Genomic DNA, 17,403 nt, shown 5'->3' with positions numbered 1-17,403 from the left:
TGAATTAAGAAGAGAAACTGAAGAAACAAGAGAAAAATGGATGAAACAGAAATGTAACGAAATAGAGAAAATGGAGAAAGAGGGAAAGTATGGAATTATGTATAGATTGGCTAGTGAGATAGTTTTTGAATGTAAAAGAAATAGGAATAACATGGAAATAGAAAGTGTGGATGGTACTCTAGCACAAGAACCACAGGAGGTTTTGAACAGATGGCAAGAATATATTGAATGTCTGTATAAGGGGGATGAAATGCAAAGTGAAATTAAGGTTGAAGAGGAGCAATATGTGCTGGAAGATGGAAAGGGATTTACTATCTTGGAAGTAGAAGTATAAAAGGTGCTGAAGGAGATGAAGAATAGGAAGGCATGTGGAATTGATGATTTGCCAGCAGAACTGTTGAAGAGTCTGGGAAACAAGGCAAGAAAACAAAAAGTCTACCTCTGTGATGAGATATATGATAAAGGGGAATGGCCTGAAGACTTCCTTGCAACAGTTATGATACCAATAGAGAAAAAGAGAAACACTAAAAAATGTGAAGAGCACAGTACCATCAGTCTAATTTCTCATGCAGCTAAAGTCTTGCTGAGAGTGTTGAATAGAAGGCTATATGGAAACCTGGATAGATGAATTTTAGAGGAGCAGTTCGGATTTAGAAGAGGAAAGGTACAAGAGATGCTATTGGCCTATTAAGAACTATAGGGAAATATATATGGAAAAACGTAGAGAAATCTTTGCTGTTTTTATACACTCCTGGAAATTGAAATAAGAACACCGTGAATTCATTGTCCCAGGAAGGGGAAACTTTATTGACACATTCCTGGGGTCAGATACATCACATGATCACACTGACAGAACCACAGGCACATAGACACAGGCAACAGAGCATGCACAATGTCGGCACTAGTACAGTGTATATCCACCTTTCGCAGCAATGCAGGCTGCTATTCTCCCATGGAGACGATCGTAGAGATGCTGGATGTAGTCCTGTGGAACGGCTTGCAATGCCATTTCCACCTGGCGCCTCAGTTGGACCAGCGTTCGTGCTGGACGTGCAGACCGCATGAGACGACGCTTCATCCAGTCCCAAACATGCTCAATGGGGGACAGATCCGGAGATCTTGCTGGCCAGGGTAGTTGACTTACACCTTCTAGAGCACGTTGGGTGGCACGGGATACATGCGGACGTGAATTGTCCTGTTGGAACAGCAAGTTCCCTTGCCGGTCTAGGAATGGTAGAACGATGGGTTCGATGACGGTTTGGATGTACCGTGCATTATTCAGTGTCCCCTCGACGATCACCAGTGGTGTACGGCCAGTGTAGGAGATCGCTCCCCACACCATGATGCCGGGTGTTGGCCCTGTGTGCCTCGGTCGTATGCAGTCCTGATTGTGGCGCTCACCTGCACGGCGCCAAACATGCATACGACCATCATTGGCACCAAGGCAGAAGCGACTCTCATCGCTGAAGACGACACGTCTCCATTCGCCCCTCCATTCACACCTGTCGCGACACCACTGGAGGCGGGCTGCACGATGTTAGGGTGTGAGCGGAAGATGGCCTAACGGTGTGCTGGACCGTAGCCCAGCTTCATGGAGACGGTTGCGAATGGTCCTCACCGATACCCCAGGAGCAACAGTGTCCCTAATTTGCTGGGAAGTGGCGGTGCGGTCCCCTACGGCACTGCGTAGGATCCTACGGTCTTGGCGTGCATCCGTGCGTCGCTGCGGTCCGGTCCCAGGTCGACGGGCACGTGCACCTTCCGCCGACCACTGGCAACAACATCAATCTACTGTGGAGACCTCACGCCCCACGTGTTGAGCAATTCGGTGGTACGTCCACCCGGCCTCCCGCATGCCCACTATACGCCCTCGCTCAAAGTCCGTCAACTGCACATACGGTTCACGTCCACGCTGTCGCGGCATGCTACCAGTGTTAAAGACTGCGATGGAGCTCCGTATGCCACGGCAAACTGGCTGACACTGACGGGGGCGGTGCACAAATGCTGCGCAGCTAGCGCCATTCGACGGCCAACACCGCGGTTCCTGGTGTGTCCGCTGTGCCGTGCGTGTAATCATTGCTTGTACAGCCCTCTCGCAGTGTCCGGAGCAAGTATGGTGGGTCTGACACACCGGTGTCAATGTGTTCTTTTTTCCATTTCCAGGAGTGTAGATTTAGAAAAGGCTTTTGACAGAGTTCAGTGGAACAAGCTGATGAATATTTTGAAGAGGAAAGGAGTAGACTGGAAAGAGAGACAACTGATACAGAATCTATATTTACACCAGAAAGTAAGGATAAGGATTGGAAATGAAATGTCAGAAGGAGGTAGCACTGGACGAGGTGTTAGATAAGGTTGTTGCCTTTCCCCACTGTTGTTTAATGTTTACCTTGAAGAGATTATTGTGAAAGGCTTAGATGGGAAAAGAGGAATATGTATTGGTGGAAAGAGAATAGAATGTATAAGATTTGCTGATGACATGGTATTAGTGCCAGAAAGTGAGCGGACAGTGAATAACATGCTGAAAGATCTGAATGAAGCTTGTGTGGAATATGGGATGCAAATAAACACAGCAAAAACAAAGAGTATGGTCATCAGTACAAGACGCAGACTGTCCAATATTAAAATAGGACAATCTATGATTAGCCAAGAAAGTGCATTTAAATATCTTGGAAGCACAATAACTGAAGACTTGAGATGTCACCAGGAGGTGAAAACTCGAATTGCCATAGCAAAGGAGGCATTCGACAGAAAGAGGAGACGCTTATGTGGTAAATTAGATGAAGGACTAAGGAAAAGGCTTGGCATATGTTTTGTCTGGAGTGTGGCACTATATGGGGCAGAAACAAGGATACTGAGATGAGAGGATGAAAAAAGGTTAGAAGCATTTGAGATGTGGATGTGGATGTGGAGGAGTATGGAGAGAATAAGCTGGATGGAAAGAGTGAGTAATGAAAGAGTATTGGAAAGGGTTGGTAAGAGAAGATGTCTGCTGAAGGTTGTAAGAGAAAGGAAAAAGGATTGGTTGGCACATTCATTGAAAAGGGAGTTCTTGCTAGCAGATACTTTGGAAGAATTAGTTTGTGGGAGAAGACTGAGAGGAAGAAGAAGATACAAAATGATAGACAACATGAAGAGAAGAGGAAATTATGCAGACCTGAAGAGGATGGCAGAAGACCAGACAGCCTGGAGAACTGCCATGTGAAAACCTGCCTTTTGGCAGAATACTGATGATGATGATGATGATGATGATGATGATAAGTTATTCAGAGGAATGATGAGTTAGATTAACCAGCCATTAACTTTTATATACAAAAGCAGGCAATAGAATAAACTCATTGCTGTAAGCTAAGAAAGATACTCTAAGTTAGTAGTGATCGGAAATCTGTCAGTGCCAGTCACAGTCCTGCGGTTTGTGTCAGTTCATCTAGCCTAAGCTACTGCGACAAGTGCCTTCGTGGAGTGGACATGTAGGATGCAAAATGGCTTTCCTAGACAGCAAGCTGAGTTATATAATATGACTATATGGCAGTGATCCAAGAGCAAATAAATAACTCCAACAGGAGATTAAAAATTTGCACTGATGTTATGCAATTACAGACAATTTTGTGACTTCTGTGTTACTTCACTGTAGGCTGTAACAACAATCAAAGAGAATTACTCATTGGTATTCATGAATACAAAGTCCCTGTATGAAACTAAATAAGTTTACACATAAATACCAGTGCACAAATACCAGACAATCACGTGAAATCAGTATTAGGGTAGGCGAACAGACAAAATAAATTTGTTGGACGGGTTCTGGAAAAAGTTGAATGCATCTGTATAGGAAGTGATATAATGGGGATTAGTGTGACTAATTCTACAATATTGTTCAAGTATTTGGACACCTTATCAAAGAGTCATGACAACAGACATTGAACATATTCGGCAGTGTGCTACTAGGATTTTAACAGATTGGTATAGCCCATACAAAACTTAAATAGATGTGCCTGGGAAACTTAGATGTGAGTAACTAGAAGAAAGACAACATAGTTTTAGTGAAACCTTTTTTGATAAACTTAGATAATCTGTATTCAAAGAAAACTGTGCACCGCCTTGTATCTCATGAAGAGACAATTAATATAATAGAGATTACCTCACATACAGAGTCATATAGACAGCCATTTTTCCCTAAATACTTGAACAGAACAGGAGAGTAAATGGATAATACTGGTACAACGTACCCTTTGCCATGGTTTCACAGTGACTTCCAGACTCTGTATGTAGATATAAATATAGATTTGTCCTTTTACCTTTCTGTAGGTTACCATGTTGTATAAAAATCTGGAACTGAGTATGGCAGTTCATATGCTTAGGTAAAACATACATGTAAAATACCTCTCAACTGATTTACATGTAGGCTGCTTCTTCTAAAATAACTCATTATAAGAAGTCAGATGTTTATGACTTCAAGTTGACACAAGAGCTTACTCTAGTGTATAGCCAGACACTGTCACTTACGCAAGTGGTAGATTTTTTTATAGCATTTACTTCATTAAAATTCATTCCACATAATCCTTTTCAAGTGAAGAATTGTGGAACATTCCAGAGTGATGTATGTGTATAAATAGTTTATATTCTGTCAGACAAATAAGTGTACCTCTTTGTTACATTTTACAGAATAAAATCATCTGGGAATAAAGTTGTACCTGGCATTGGTCCAAAGGGGAAAGAAACGTTAAGAGATGCTATGTCATCCCTCCTTCTAATGTCTGTCCATGGATTCCATGCTACTGTTGGTAGTGTAGGTGTTCTCATGTGATTTACAGGAACTTTTATAGATGCTAGTGGATGATAATCTTGAACAGAAGAATTGAACATGTGAAATCACTGATGATAGTTCACAAAATACATAAATAAATAAGCAACTAAATGAAACTATGAATATTTTATGGGCAATAAATTACATGTAAATCAGTCATACATCTTATACATAACCTCATGGGGAAGAGTATACAGTGTAATTTCATACTCTGATGTAATGTTTGTTAAAAACTAAACTGCAGAGACAAGACACATTTAAATTCTTCCAGATTTAAAATAAAATAACAGGTGTATTATTAACAATTCCTTTTATGAAATTTGTAATTATAAATTACAGAGAGAACATATTCAACAAGATCCTTTCTAAGATAAAGCTAGAAACTGGGAATCCATAACAGTTCAATACAAAATAATAAAAAAGACCTTATTAGTCACTCATTCTACAAATTATCTGAATAACTGTATAGTGTAATGGAAGAGGTAACAGCTTTTTTCAGTGTAGTAGCTTTTGCTCTTATTTACTTGACTACATTTAGCTGGCATAAGGGTGAACAGAGTGGTACCTTGCAGGCATATAGGCCCTTCCAGTAAGGTGGTGTAAGACCTCACACTGAATGGAGATTATGTTAAAAAGTGAGGTGTTATAGCAACTGAGTTGGGAATATTGTGGTGTATTGGAATCCTCAATAAAACCAACCTACTTTCTGGATAAAAGTGTTTCATTACTTACTGAATGCCCCTCGTTGTTTTGTGATGCCCTTGTTTGTATATATTCAACATCAACAAGTTTGTCCTCTTTTGTATTCTTTGTTACAATTTTCTTCACTAGGTCATGGAAGATGGTTCCATGGGTATACAGATTTGCAGGTGCCATGTCTATCAAAAACTGCAATTTTATTGCATGTTCCATTAAAAATAATTGACAATTATGAAATTGAGAAGCTTCTGCTGTTACAACTGATGCTGAGCCATGTTTCACTTTTTCCGCATCACATTGCAAGTGACATTATCAATTTCAGCAATGAAATTTTTATGCTACTGAAAAGCATTTAATTTCTTTGGTAAATTACTATTTCTGCTTGTTGTGTTGTTTGGCAGAATCATTTTGCCTGTAGTGCTGCAATTTATACAATTCCAAATGAAGTATCTTATGGATGTGTGTTTTTGTGGACATTGCTGCAATGCTTGTGGAGAGACAAAGTCTGACTATGCAATTTGTGGTACGTGTCAGTGCATCCGAGTCCCAGGTACACAGAATCAAAATTTTCTATACATACGCTGGGAAATGTGAGAACAATTTGTTGCACAGGATGTCAGTATATACGGCTTTTGCTGCTAGTGCCCATTTGCAATGAAGCAACTATAGCATGCTACATGCATGCTACATCCAAGTTCCACTGCTCTTAAGTGTTTCACAAATATTTTGATCTGTGATTGTCAAAACTCATTGACTAATGTATGCAATGCATTTAGCTTTGAGTGGTGATGAAGTTAGTATGCATTGCACCTCTGCAGTCATGCCTTTGTTATAACAATAACGACATATAAGATACTATATTATGTTTCACCTGACATGATGCAAGCGAGAACAACTTGGTTACTTGATTTCATGAATCAGAAATAGAAATAAATGCATTGCTGATTGTAGGTGAGTGAGTGTTATTGACAGGGGATATCAAATTGATACAATGTTTTTAGATGTCCACAAGGCTTCCAACGCCATTCCTCACAAATGACTTCTACTCAAATTGCATGCCTATGGTGTATCACCTCAGTTGCATGACTAGATTCACAGATTTCTGCCAGAAAGCTAGTACATAGTAATTCATGGAAAATCATCAAGTAAAATAGAAATGATATCTGACATTCCCCAAGGGTGTATTATATGCCCACTGCTGTTCCTGATCTACATAAACAATCTAGAAGACTATCCGAGTGGCCCTTTTACATTATTTGTGGATGCTGCTGTCATTTACCATCTTGCAAAAACATCAGATGACAAAACAAATTGTAAAATGATTTAGACAAGACATCTGTATTGTGCAAAATGTGCCAGCTGACCCTAAACAATGAAAAGTGTGAAATCTTCCACAGGAATACAAAAAGGAATCCACTAAATTTTGATTACACAACAAATCAGACAAAACTAAAGACTGTTAACTCAACTAAATACTTACATATTACAATTATGAATAACTTAAACTGCAATGATCACATAGATAATGTTGTGGGGAAAGTAAACCAAAGACAGTACTTTATTGGCAGAACTCTTAGAAGACACAATACGTTGTAGTGTTTCGAGAATTTCCGCATAAATTCTAGAACCACTCTGCCTTCTACCATCTCGAACACATAATATTTTAAATATGTAACTGTGAGAGAGCCTATCTACTGCGTGTCGCCTGTCTGTGTGTGCAGGTCCGAAGTGTGTAGTAAGAGGACTGTAGACAAGGTGCTCAAACGGCACTGGCAAGTGTTTGCCGGTCGTGCCATGGATGTTTAATGAAAGAACACAGCAGACTCAAGGAACTTCTGTGTTATTCCACACTGTTTTATAACTTTGACTATTATAGTGAAAAAAAGAAGAACAGTTGAAATATTGTTAATCAATGCTCATCTTGGACTTGGAGAGGAAAAGACATGTATTCAGATTCACAATGAGAATGGACTTGGTTTTTTAAGCCAACTTTCTCTTATGTGTAAATGAACTTTGTTTCTAACCTTTGTTTATGTGGAGAATGAGATTTGTAAAAGTTTGATGTTTAAAAATACATCATTAAGTGAAGCAAAAGATACTGCATATGTCTGCTTATTTTTGTAAGTATAAAGAGTCTTGAGAAATTCCAGTTCCTAGCAAATACACTTCAGAGGAGAAGAGAAAAGGAGGTTGCAGCACCAAACTAACCAGCAAGGAAAGTTGGCTGACAATCTCAAGTAAGTCATATCATTGAAGAAGTGGTAGTTTACACACATACTTCACCACTTTAAGTCATCCAAAGCGTTAGAACTTGGCAACCCGTGTGAAAGGACAGAAGAAAACAGGAATTTTGAGGCGAAAATGAGATAAGAAGATATTATGTGTTGCCATAGCAACAGAGAATAACAAGACAAGAGGATAATAAGGGAAAGACGTAAGGAAGTCATAACATTAAAAGACCAGAGATAAGATCTTAACATATTAGACTAAGAAGAGATATGCCGAGAACAATTTGACTAAGAAGATCTGGTGTGGGGAGAATACAGCTCTCACACGCATCGCGCGGACGCAGACGGGGAAATCAGCCTACATACAACACCGCCAGCACCAGCTTCTGTTCACCTGTGCTGACCTGCCGCCACATCTGCCCACCTACACAGTGAGAATTCTATGCTGGGTGAGCATGAAATAAAAACTTTATAACTCTAGTAAGAAATGTTACAAAAAACTGTGGAGTCAACTTTTACTGTGTAATTGGTATAATTGAAATTAGTATTAAATGCTCACAAGAGCCAAAGCCTATAGAAGTATGGACAGTATACAAGTTAGAGAGACATAAGAACCAGCCATGGCTATGAGAATTACTAAAGAAGGGCCTGACTGGTCTGAGTTAGTAAATCTAATTGAAGCTCAAAATCTTAAGTTAGACTCAGCAAATGCTCAATTAAATGCAGCTTTAAATGCTCAGAGTCTGCAGTGAAATGCTAAATTACATGCTCAGAGTACAACTTTAAATGATAAATTAGACGCTCAGAGTACAACTTTAAATACTAAATTGGACGTTCAGAATGAAACTTCAGGTTTGTTAAGTGTCAAGGTAGATTCACAAAGTAAAGAATTTAGTAACCTATGTGAAAGTGGGAGGGTTGAAGACTGAATCTGATGCTTTAAATACTAAAGTAGAGAATTTTAAGATAGATTTAAAGAATGAATTGACTAGTTCCCTGCACATTCATATAAATACACTACTGGCCATTAAAATTGCTACACCATGAACATGACGTGCTACAGACATGAAATTTAACTGACAGGAAGAAGATGCTACAATATGCAAATGTTTAGCTTTTTAGAACATTCACACAAGGTTGGCGCCGGTGGCAACACCTACAATGTGCTGATGTGAAGAAAGTTTCCAACCAATTTCACATACACAAACAGCAGTTTACCAGCATTGAGTGGTGAAACATTGTTGTGATGCCTCGTATAAGGAGGAGAAATGTGTACCATCACATTTATAACTTTGATAAAGGTTGGATTGTAGCCTATCACGATTGTGGTTTATCGTAACACGACATTTCTGCACATGTTGATCGAGATCCAATGACTGTTAGCAGAATATGAAATCGGTGGGTTCAGGAGGGTAATACGGAATGCCATGCTGGATCCCAACAGCCTCGTATCACTAGCAGTTGAGATGACAGGCATCTTATCCGCATGGCTGTAACGGATCGTGCAGCCATGTCTCGATCCCTGAGTCAACAGATGGCGACATTTGCAAGACAACAACCATCTGCACGAACAGTTCGACGACATTTGCAGCAGCATGGACTATCAGCTCGGAGACCATGGCTGTGGTTACCCTTGACGCTGCATCACAGACAGGAGCACCTGTAATGGTGTACTCAACGACGAAAATGGGTGCACAAATGGCAAAACGTCATTTTTTTGGATGAATCCATGTTCTGTTTACAGCATCATGATGGTCACATCTGTGTTTGGTGACACCACGGTGAACACACATTGGAAGCATGCATTCATCATCATCATACTGGCGTATCACCCAGTGTGATGGTATGGGGTGCCATTGGTTACATGTCTCGGTCATCTCTTGTTCACATTAACAGTACTTTGAACAATGGATGTCACATTTCAGATGTGTTACGACCCTTGGCACTACCCTTCATTCGATCACTGGGAACTGTACTGTACCTGTACACGCCATCCAAGCGCTGTTTGACTGAATGCCCAGGCATATAAAGGCCGTTATTACGGCCAGAGGTGGTTGTTCTCAGGATCTATGCACCCAAATTGCATGAAAATGTAATCACATGTCAGTTCTAGTATAATATATTTGTCCAATGAATACCTGTTTATCATTTGCATTTCTTCTTGGTGTAGCAATTTTAATGGCCAGTAGTGTAAAATTTTCAATGACCTTAGTGGTAAACAGAATGATAATTTCCATGAGTTATCAAAAAAGTTAGCATTTGAGATTGAGGACAGATGCAATAATGTAGAAGCAGAAATCAATGAAAAATTAGGATCTTTAGAAAAGGTGTGTAATGTTAAATTTAATGCTGTAAAGCAGGGACTGAAAGTGTAGATAAGCAGAGTGAGTTAATGCCTGTCATTCAATCACAAATTACAGGAGTAAATACACAAGTGGATAATGTAGAAAGAAGCTTTAAAGAGAAAGTAGCAAACTCGGATATCATAAGTGTAAGTAGTTTGGAAGAACAAGTCAAAGAATTTATAGGAAGAAAAGTTACCAAGAGAATAACATTTGGGACTGTGTCACTTATTGTTTCTTCTGAACTTTCAGATACCCAAAAGGTTATACATGACTCATGGAAAGAATTCAAACTTATCAAGTGGAAAAACTGAAAACTTCACCTAATTTTGTGTTAAGTGGTGAAGTAGTCACTGATTTACAATGGGGAGTGAATTCACGGTTATCAAGACAATTCCCTAAATTCAAGCCCAATGGAGATGTGCACCCGACACATTTCTTGAGAAGGTTTAACCAAGCTTTGCCGAAAAACTGGGAAGACTAAAAAGATTGAATTTGTTGTGTGTTACCTTCTAGGAGAAGTCTCCGAGTGGGGTGCAGTAAATATTGAAAACTTTTCCTCCTGGGAAGTTTTTCAAAAGAAATTTAATGAGAAGTATTGGTCTGCAAGTGCCCAGGAGAAGTTAATATCAGATTTGTGAGACCCAAAATATTACAATAATACTTGGAGTACAATGAGGAAGTATTTTGTTTGGCATCTAATGTGTGCAAAGAACCTAGATAAGCCAATGGAGAAAGAAGGATTAGTGCAGATTTTAATTACACGATTACCCATACATGCGAGGAAAGATATCTTACGTAGTGGATGGAAGACGGTAGAAGAGCTGTGTCCTATGTAGACACACCTGATGCCTTAAATAAGGACTGCAATGAAAACTTGCACCAAAGTGAAAATCTGAACTACAAAAGGAAGCTAATAATTTTAAAAAATATGAGGCTAAGCTAGCTAGAGTATATCAGTGCAACAGGAAAAATGGTAATGACAGTTGTCAGAAAAAGTGCCCACCTTTGAATTTAGGTCCCGTAACATCACAGGAACTTATAACAGGTAATAACAGAACACAAAGTGACAGTGTATTATCTTGATTTGGTAACCAACCTGTGATTACCAATAATGAAGAAAACATAGTGCGATCTGCATCCAGAGTCAGGGCCCAGGTCGTGGAAGTACACTAGGAGGCATTAGTCCATACAAGTATGTTAATTTTACCCACAAAATACCTACAAAGGAATGGTTGCTACTGGAAGAACCAAGTTTGACTACCAGTAATCCACAATCTATAGTAGCAGAGACCATGGAAAATTCCAAGGTTAATATACAGGGTGATTCAAAAAGAATACCACAACTTTAAAAATGTGTATTTAATGAAAGAAACATAATATAACCTTCTGTTATACATCATTACAAAGAGTATTTAAAAAGGTTTTTTTTTTCACTCAAAAACAAGTTCAGAGATGTTCAATATGGCCCCCTCCAGACACTCGAGCAATATCAACCCAATACTCCAACTCGTTCCACACTCTCTGTAGCATACCAGGCATAACAGTTTGGATAGCTGCTGTTATTTCTCATTTCAAATCATCAATGGTGGCTGGGAGAGGTGGCCGAAACACCATATCCTTAACATACCCCCATAAGAAAAAATCGCAGGGGGTAAGATCAGGGCTTCTTGGAGGCCAGTGATGAAGTGCTCTGTCACGGGCTGCCTGGCGGCCGATCCGTCGCCTCGGGTAGTTGACGTTCAGGTAGTTACGGACAGATAAGTGCCAATGTGGTGGCGCTCCATCCTGCTGAAATATGAATTGTTGTGCTTCTTGTTCGAGCTGAGGGAACAGCCAATTCTCTAACATCTCCAGTTACAGTAGCACCTTCGAAGAAAAAGGGACCAAAAACTTTATTGGCTGAAATGGCACAGAAAACGTTCACCTTAGGCGAGTCACGTTCATACTGAGTTGTTTCCCGCGGATTCTCAGTGCCCCATATACAGACATTGTGACGGTTGACTTTCCCGTTAGTGTGGAAAGTTGCTTCATCACTAAACACAATCTTTGAAACGAAAGATTCATCTGTTTCCATTTGAGCAAGGATAAAATCACAGAAATCGATTCTTTTAATCTTATCAGTTGCAGACAGTGCTTGAACCAATTTCAGACGATAAGGTTTCATAACTAACCTTTTTCGTAGGACTCTCCATACAGTTGATTGTGGAATTTGCAGCTCTCTGCTAGCTATGCGAGTCGATTTTCCTGGGCTGCGAACAAATGCTTGCTGGATGCGTGCTACATTTTCATCACTCGTTCTCGGCCGTCCAGAACTTTTCCCTTTGCACAAACACCCATTCTCTGTAAACTGTTTATACCAACGTTTAATACACCACCTATCAGGAGGTTTAACACCATACTTCGTTCGAAATGCACGCTGAACAACTGTCGTTGATTCACTTCTGCCATACTCAATAACACAAAAAGCTTTCTGTTGAGCGGTCGCCATCTTAGCATCAACTGACGCTGACACCTAGTCAACAGCGCCTCAAGCGAACAAATGTACAACTAAATGAAACTTTATAGCTCCCTTAATTCGCCGACAGATAGTGCTTAGCTCTGCCTTTTGTCGTTGCAGAGTTTTAAATTCCTAAAGTTGTGGTATTCTTTTTGACTCACCCTGTATTTTAGATTGAGGGAGTTGGTTGGTTGGTTTGTGGGATGAAAGGGACCAGACTGCTACGGTCATTGACCCTTTTTCCAAAACTTAAAAACACCCACACAGAAGAAAAATGAACAACGGAAAAGACGACAGACGACACAGGACAAGAAAGATTTAGACAGAGACCAGACAAAAGGAATTAAAATCACACAGAATGTGACAGTGGTTGGCTGACCACAGAGACAAAAAAGGAAAAGCCAACCACCGAGAGACACATTAAAAACTCGCACTAAAACCATAGGCCAAAGGCCAGACTCAACGCAAAAAAAGACAAACACTTAGATTAAGTGATAAAAGCCCCCTGCCTGAATACAATGCAAAACTAAGCCTGCCATGGCAGTGACATCTGTTAAAATGGCAGGGAGCGTATCAGGCAGTGCAAATGTCTGCCTGAGCACAGCTAAATGGGGACAGGCCGAAAGACGGGTCCTCACAGCTCAGTAAATATCTGTGCATCAGCCAGGTGTGGCCAATGCAGAGCCGACAAAGGACAACAGAGTCCCTGCGAGTGGCTCGCATGGATGGCTGCCACACAGTCGTCGTCGCCTTGATAGCACGGAGTTTATTGGGTGTGGTCAGATCGCAGCATTCCGCGTCCCATTGCACGAAAACTTTGAGGTGTAAGACTGCTCGCAAATCAGTCTCTGGGAGGACAATGTCCAGAGTTGGTTCACTGGTGGCCTGTTTGGCCAGGTGGTCAACATGTTCATTGCCAGGGATGCCGACATGACCAGGGGTCCACACAAAGACCACAGAGCGGCCACAATGGGCAAGAGTATGGAGGGACTCCTGGACAGCCATCACCAGACGAGAGTGAGGGAAGCACTGGTTGATAGCTCGTAAACTGCTCAGGGAGTCGCTACAAATAACAAAGGACTCACCTGAGCAGGAGCCGATATAATCTAGGGCACGAAAGATGGCGGTCAGCTCAGCAGTGAAAACGCTGCAGCCAGCCAGCAATGAATGTTGTTCGTAATGGTCCCCTAGAGTGAGAGCATAACTGACTCGACCAGCAACCATCGAACCGTCAGCGTAAACAATGCCAGAGCCCTGATACATGGTAAGGATGGAAAGAAAGCAGTGGCAGAAAGCCTCCGGAGGGACTGAGTCCTTCGGGCCTTGTGCCAATTCGAGCCGAAGGCAATGGCAGGGCACACACCATGGGGGTGTACGCAGGGCGGCCTGGAAAGGAGGTGGAGGAGGGAAAACCCCAAGCCCAGAGAGAAGCTCGCTGATGTGGACTGCGATCATATAACCCAACCGGGACTGATGTTCTGGGAGATGGACAACTGACTGAAGGAACAGGAGACGATAATTAGGATGCCCGGACAAGCTACAAACATGCGTAGCATAAGCGGCCAGTAAATGTTGGCGCCATAATCGCAGTGGAGGGACACCTGCCTCCACAAGTATGCTGTACACAGGACAGGAGCTATAGGAGAGGCAGAAGTCACCAGCATACAAGGAAGCTGAGACAGACATTCCCACTGCCGCAATGAGCCCGTTAATTGCAATTAAAAACAGGCAGACACTTAGGACAGATCCCTGTGGTACCCCGTTCTCCTGAACTCGGGAGGAACTATGGGAGTCTGCGACTTGCACGCAGAAGGTACGATGAGACAGAAAATTTCGTAGGAAAATCGGCAGTGGACCCCGAAGACCCCAACCATGAAGCGTAGAGAGGATGTGATGGCGCCATGTCGTATCGTATGCCTTCCGCATCTCAAAAAAGACAGCGACGAGGTGCTGATGGCAGGCAAAGGCCGTACGGATGGCTGACTCCAGGCTCACCAGATTGTCAGCGGCAGAGCGGCCTTTATGCAACCCACCCTGAGACAGAGCCAGAAGGCCCCGAGACTCGAGTACCCAACTCAAGCGCCGGCTCACCATGTGTTCGAGCAAATTGCAAAGAATGTTGGTGAGGCTAATGGGGTGGTAGCTGTCCACCTCCAATGGGTTCTTGCCAGGTTTCAAAATGGGGATAACAATGCTTCCCGCCATTGCGACGGAAACTCACCCTCGACCCAGTTATGGTTGTAAAGGTTGAGGAGGCGTCACTGGCAGTCCACTGAGAGGTGTTTCAGCATCTAACAGTGGATGCGATCTGGCCAGGGAGCTGTATCAGGGCAAGCGGCTAGGGCACTGTGGAATTCTCACTCACTGACTGGAACATTGTAGGATTCAGGATGGCGGGTGTGATATGAAAGGCTCCGACGTTCCACCCACTCTTTAATGGAGCACAAGGCCAGTGGGTAATTCACAGAAGCCGAACTCAGAGTAAAATGCTCTGCCAAGCAGTTTGCAATTACGTCAGAGTCAGTACAAACTGCTCCATTCAGTGAGAGTGCAGGGATGCTGACAGGGGTCCGATAGTCATAGAGGCGCCTAATCTTGGCCCAAACCTGCGATGGAGAGATATGGAGGCCAATGGTGGAGACATACCGTTCCCAGCACTCCTGCTTGTGTTGGCAAATAAGGCGGCAGGCCCATGCACACAGCCGTTTAAAGGCGATGAGGTGTTCTATTGAGGGATGTTGCTTGTGACGCTGGAGTGACCACCGGCGATCTTTAATCACCTCGGCGGTCGCAGGCGACCACCAAGGCACAGTCCTCCACCGAGGGGACCCAGAAGAACAGGGAATGGCAGATTCTGTGGCAGTAATGATGCCGGTGGTGACCGAGTGAACCACCACATCAATGGCTTCATTAGAAAGAGGCGCAATAGCAGCCATGGAGGAGAACACGTCCCAGTCAGCCTTATTCATAGCCCATATGTAAGGTCGCCCAGAAGAGAGACGCTGTGGCAGTTACAGTGGTCACTACCACACAGGTTGTCATGCATACTCCATTGGACAGACGGTAAGAGGCTAGGGCTGCAGATCGAAAGGTCGATGGCTGAGTACGTGCCATGCGCCACACTGAAATGTGTGAAGGCACCGTCATTTAAAATGGAAAGGTCGAGCTGTGTCAATACATGCTCAACAGAAGTGCCTCGACCTGTTGTCACTGACCCACCCCACAGAGGGTTATGGGCGTTGAAGTCGCCCAGTAACAGGAAAGGTGGCGGCAATTGGGCTATCAGAGCAGCCAGGACATGCTGTGGGACATCACCATCTGGTGGAAGATAGAGACTACAGACAGTAACAGCCTGTGGCATCCACACCCGAACAGCGACAGCCTCTAAAGGTGTTTGTAGAAGGACAGACTCGCTGTGAAGAGAGTGAAGGACATAGATGCAGACGCCACCAGATACCCTTTCATAAGCTGCCCGGTTCTTATAATAACCCTGATAACCACGGAGGGCGGGGGTTCGCATCACTGGAAACAAAGTTTCTTGAAGAGCAATGCAGAAGAAAGGGTGAAGGCTGAGAAGTTGTTGGAGCTCAGCAAGATGGTGGAAGAAACCACCGCAGTTCCACTGGAGGGAGACATTGTCCACAGCTGAGAAAGGCGTGAAGGGACTGGGGAGGCAGATTAGGCCACAGGGTCACTTGCTGCCACTGTTTCAGTACCCGCCCGAGTGACATCCATTGCGTCCGAGGGTCCGGCGAGATCCAGGTCTTCAGCAGACGCCAGAATCTCGACCTCGTCCTCAGATGTTGAGCTTGTAGGAAGCAGTGGTACAGGTGCCACCGCAATGTCGGGCTTCTTGGGAACCTTTTTCTTCTTCTGCTTCTCGCGTTGTGCCTTCGGTGGTTCAGGCTGGGAGGACTTCACTGGGTCAGTCTCAGGGATGGACGATGACCTTGAGGCTCTATGACCAGCGACCGGTGGTTGTTTCAGCCACTTGCGGGTGTCCGCTTTCCAGCCAGTCGGAACTTGCGAAGGGAGGTCCCCAAGGGACCCCTTCCTGGTGAGAGGAGCCGAAGAAGTCTTACGCTTCTCCGGCTGGGAAGTGGGAACTGGGAACTGGTGTCCACGATGATTGGTGGGGGGGTTGCTCCTGAAGTAGATGGAGCAGGAGCAACAGGGAGTGAAGTGCCCCCCCCCTCCCCCCCCCCTCCCCTCCCACAATCAAGGGGGCCGGTGGATTCGGACAGATCATAGAGCCAACCGTACATGAGAACACAGTAGATGGGAGAACCATTGTTGCAGCAGCGGCTTAGGTTGACGTCATTGGCACAGGATGTAGCCTCTCATATTTCTGCTTGGCCTCAGTGTAGGTCAAGCGGTCCAGGGCCTTATATTCCATGGTCTTCCATTCTTTCTGGAATACCCAGCAGTCCGGCGAACAGGGGGAATGGTGTTCTCTGCAGTTAACACAGATGGGAGGTGGGGCACATGGAGTATTGAGATGCGAAGGACATCCACAATTTCGACACATGATGCCGGAAGTACATCGGGATGACATACACCCAAACTTCCAGCATTTAAAACACCGCATCGGAGGAGGGATATATGGCTTCACATCACCTTGACCTTTTCAGTTAAGACATCACCCTTGAAGGCCAATATGAAGGCACCGGTGGCTACCTGATTATCCATCGGACCCCGATGGATGCACCGGACGAAGTGAACACCTCGTCGTTCTAAGTTGGCACGTAGTTCATCGTCTGACTGCAGAAGAAGATCCCTGTGGAATATAATACCCTGGACCATGTTTAAACTCTTATGGGGCATGATGGTAAC

At 43.3% G+C, this 17,403-nt stretch overlaps 1 protein-coding gene across 2 annotated transcripts in view; it reads right to left on the bottom strand.

Annotated features, from left to right (window-relative positions):
• LOC126175786 (iduronate 2-sulfatase) overlaps positions 1-17,403 on the bottom strand; it is a 145,618-nt gene that overhangs the window by 81,097 nt on the left and 47,118 nt on the right. For both annotated transcript variants that reach the window (XM_049922762.1, XM_049922763.1), the window contains exon 4: positions 4,689-4,838. In XM_049922762.1, coding sequence (XP_049778719.1) covers positions 4,689-4,838 — 150 coding nt within the window. The remainder of the gene's footprint in view (positions 1-4,688; positions 4,839-17,403) is intronic.

The sequence above is a fragment of the Schistocerca cancellata genome, chromosome 3, assembly GCF_023864275.1.
Source record: "Schistocerca cancellata isolate TAMUIC-IGC-003103 chromosome 3, iqSchCanc2.1, whole genome shotgun sequence".
NCBI classification, from domain to species: domain Eukaryota; kingdom Metazoa; phylum Arthropoda; class Insecta; order Orthoptera; family Acrididae; genus Schistocerca; species Schistocerca cancellata.
This window is presented reverse-complemented; position numbering and strand designations above follow the sequence as displayed.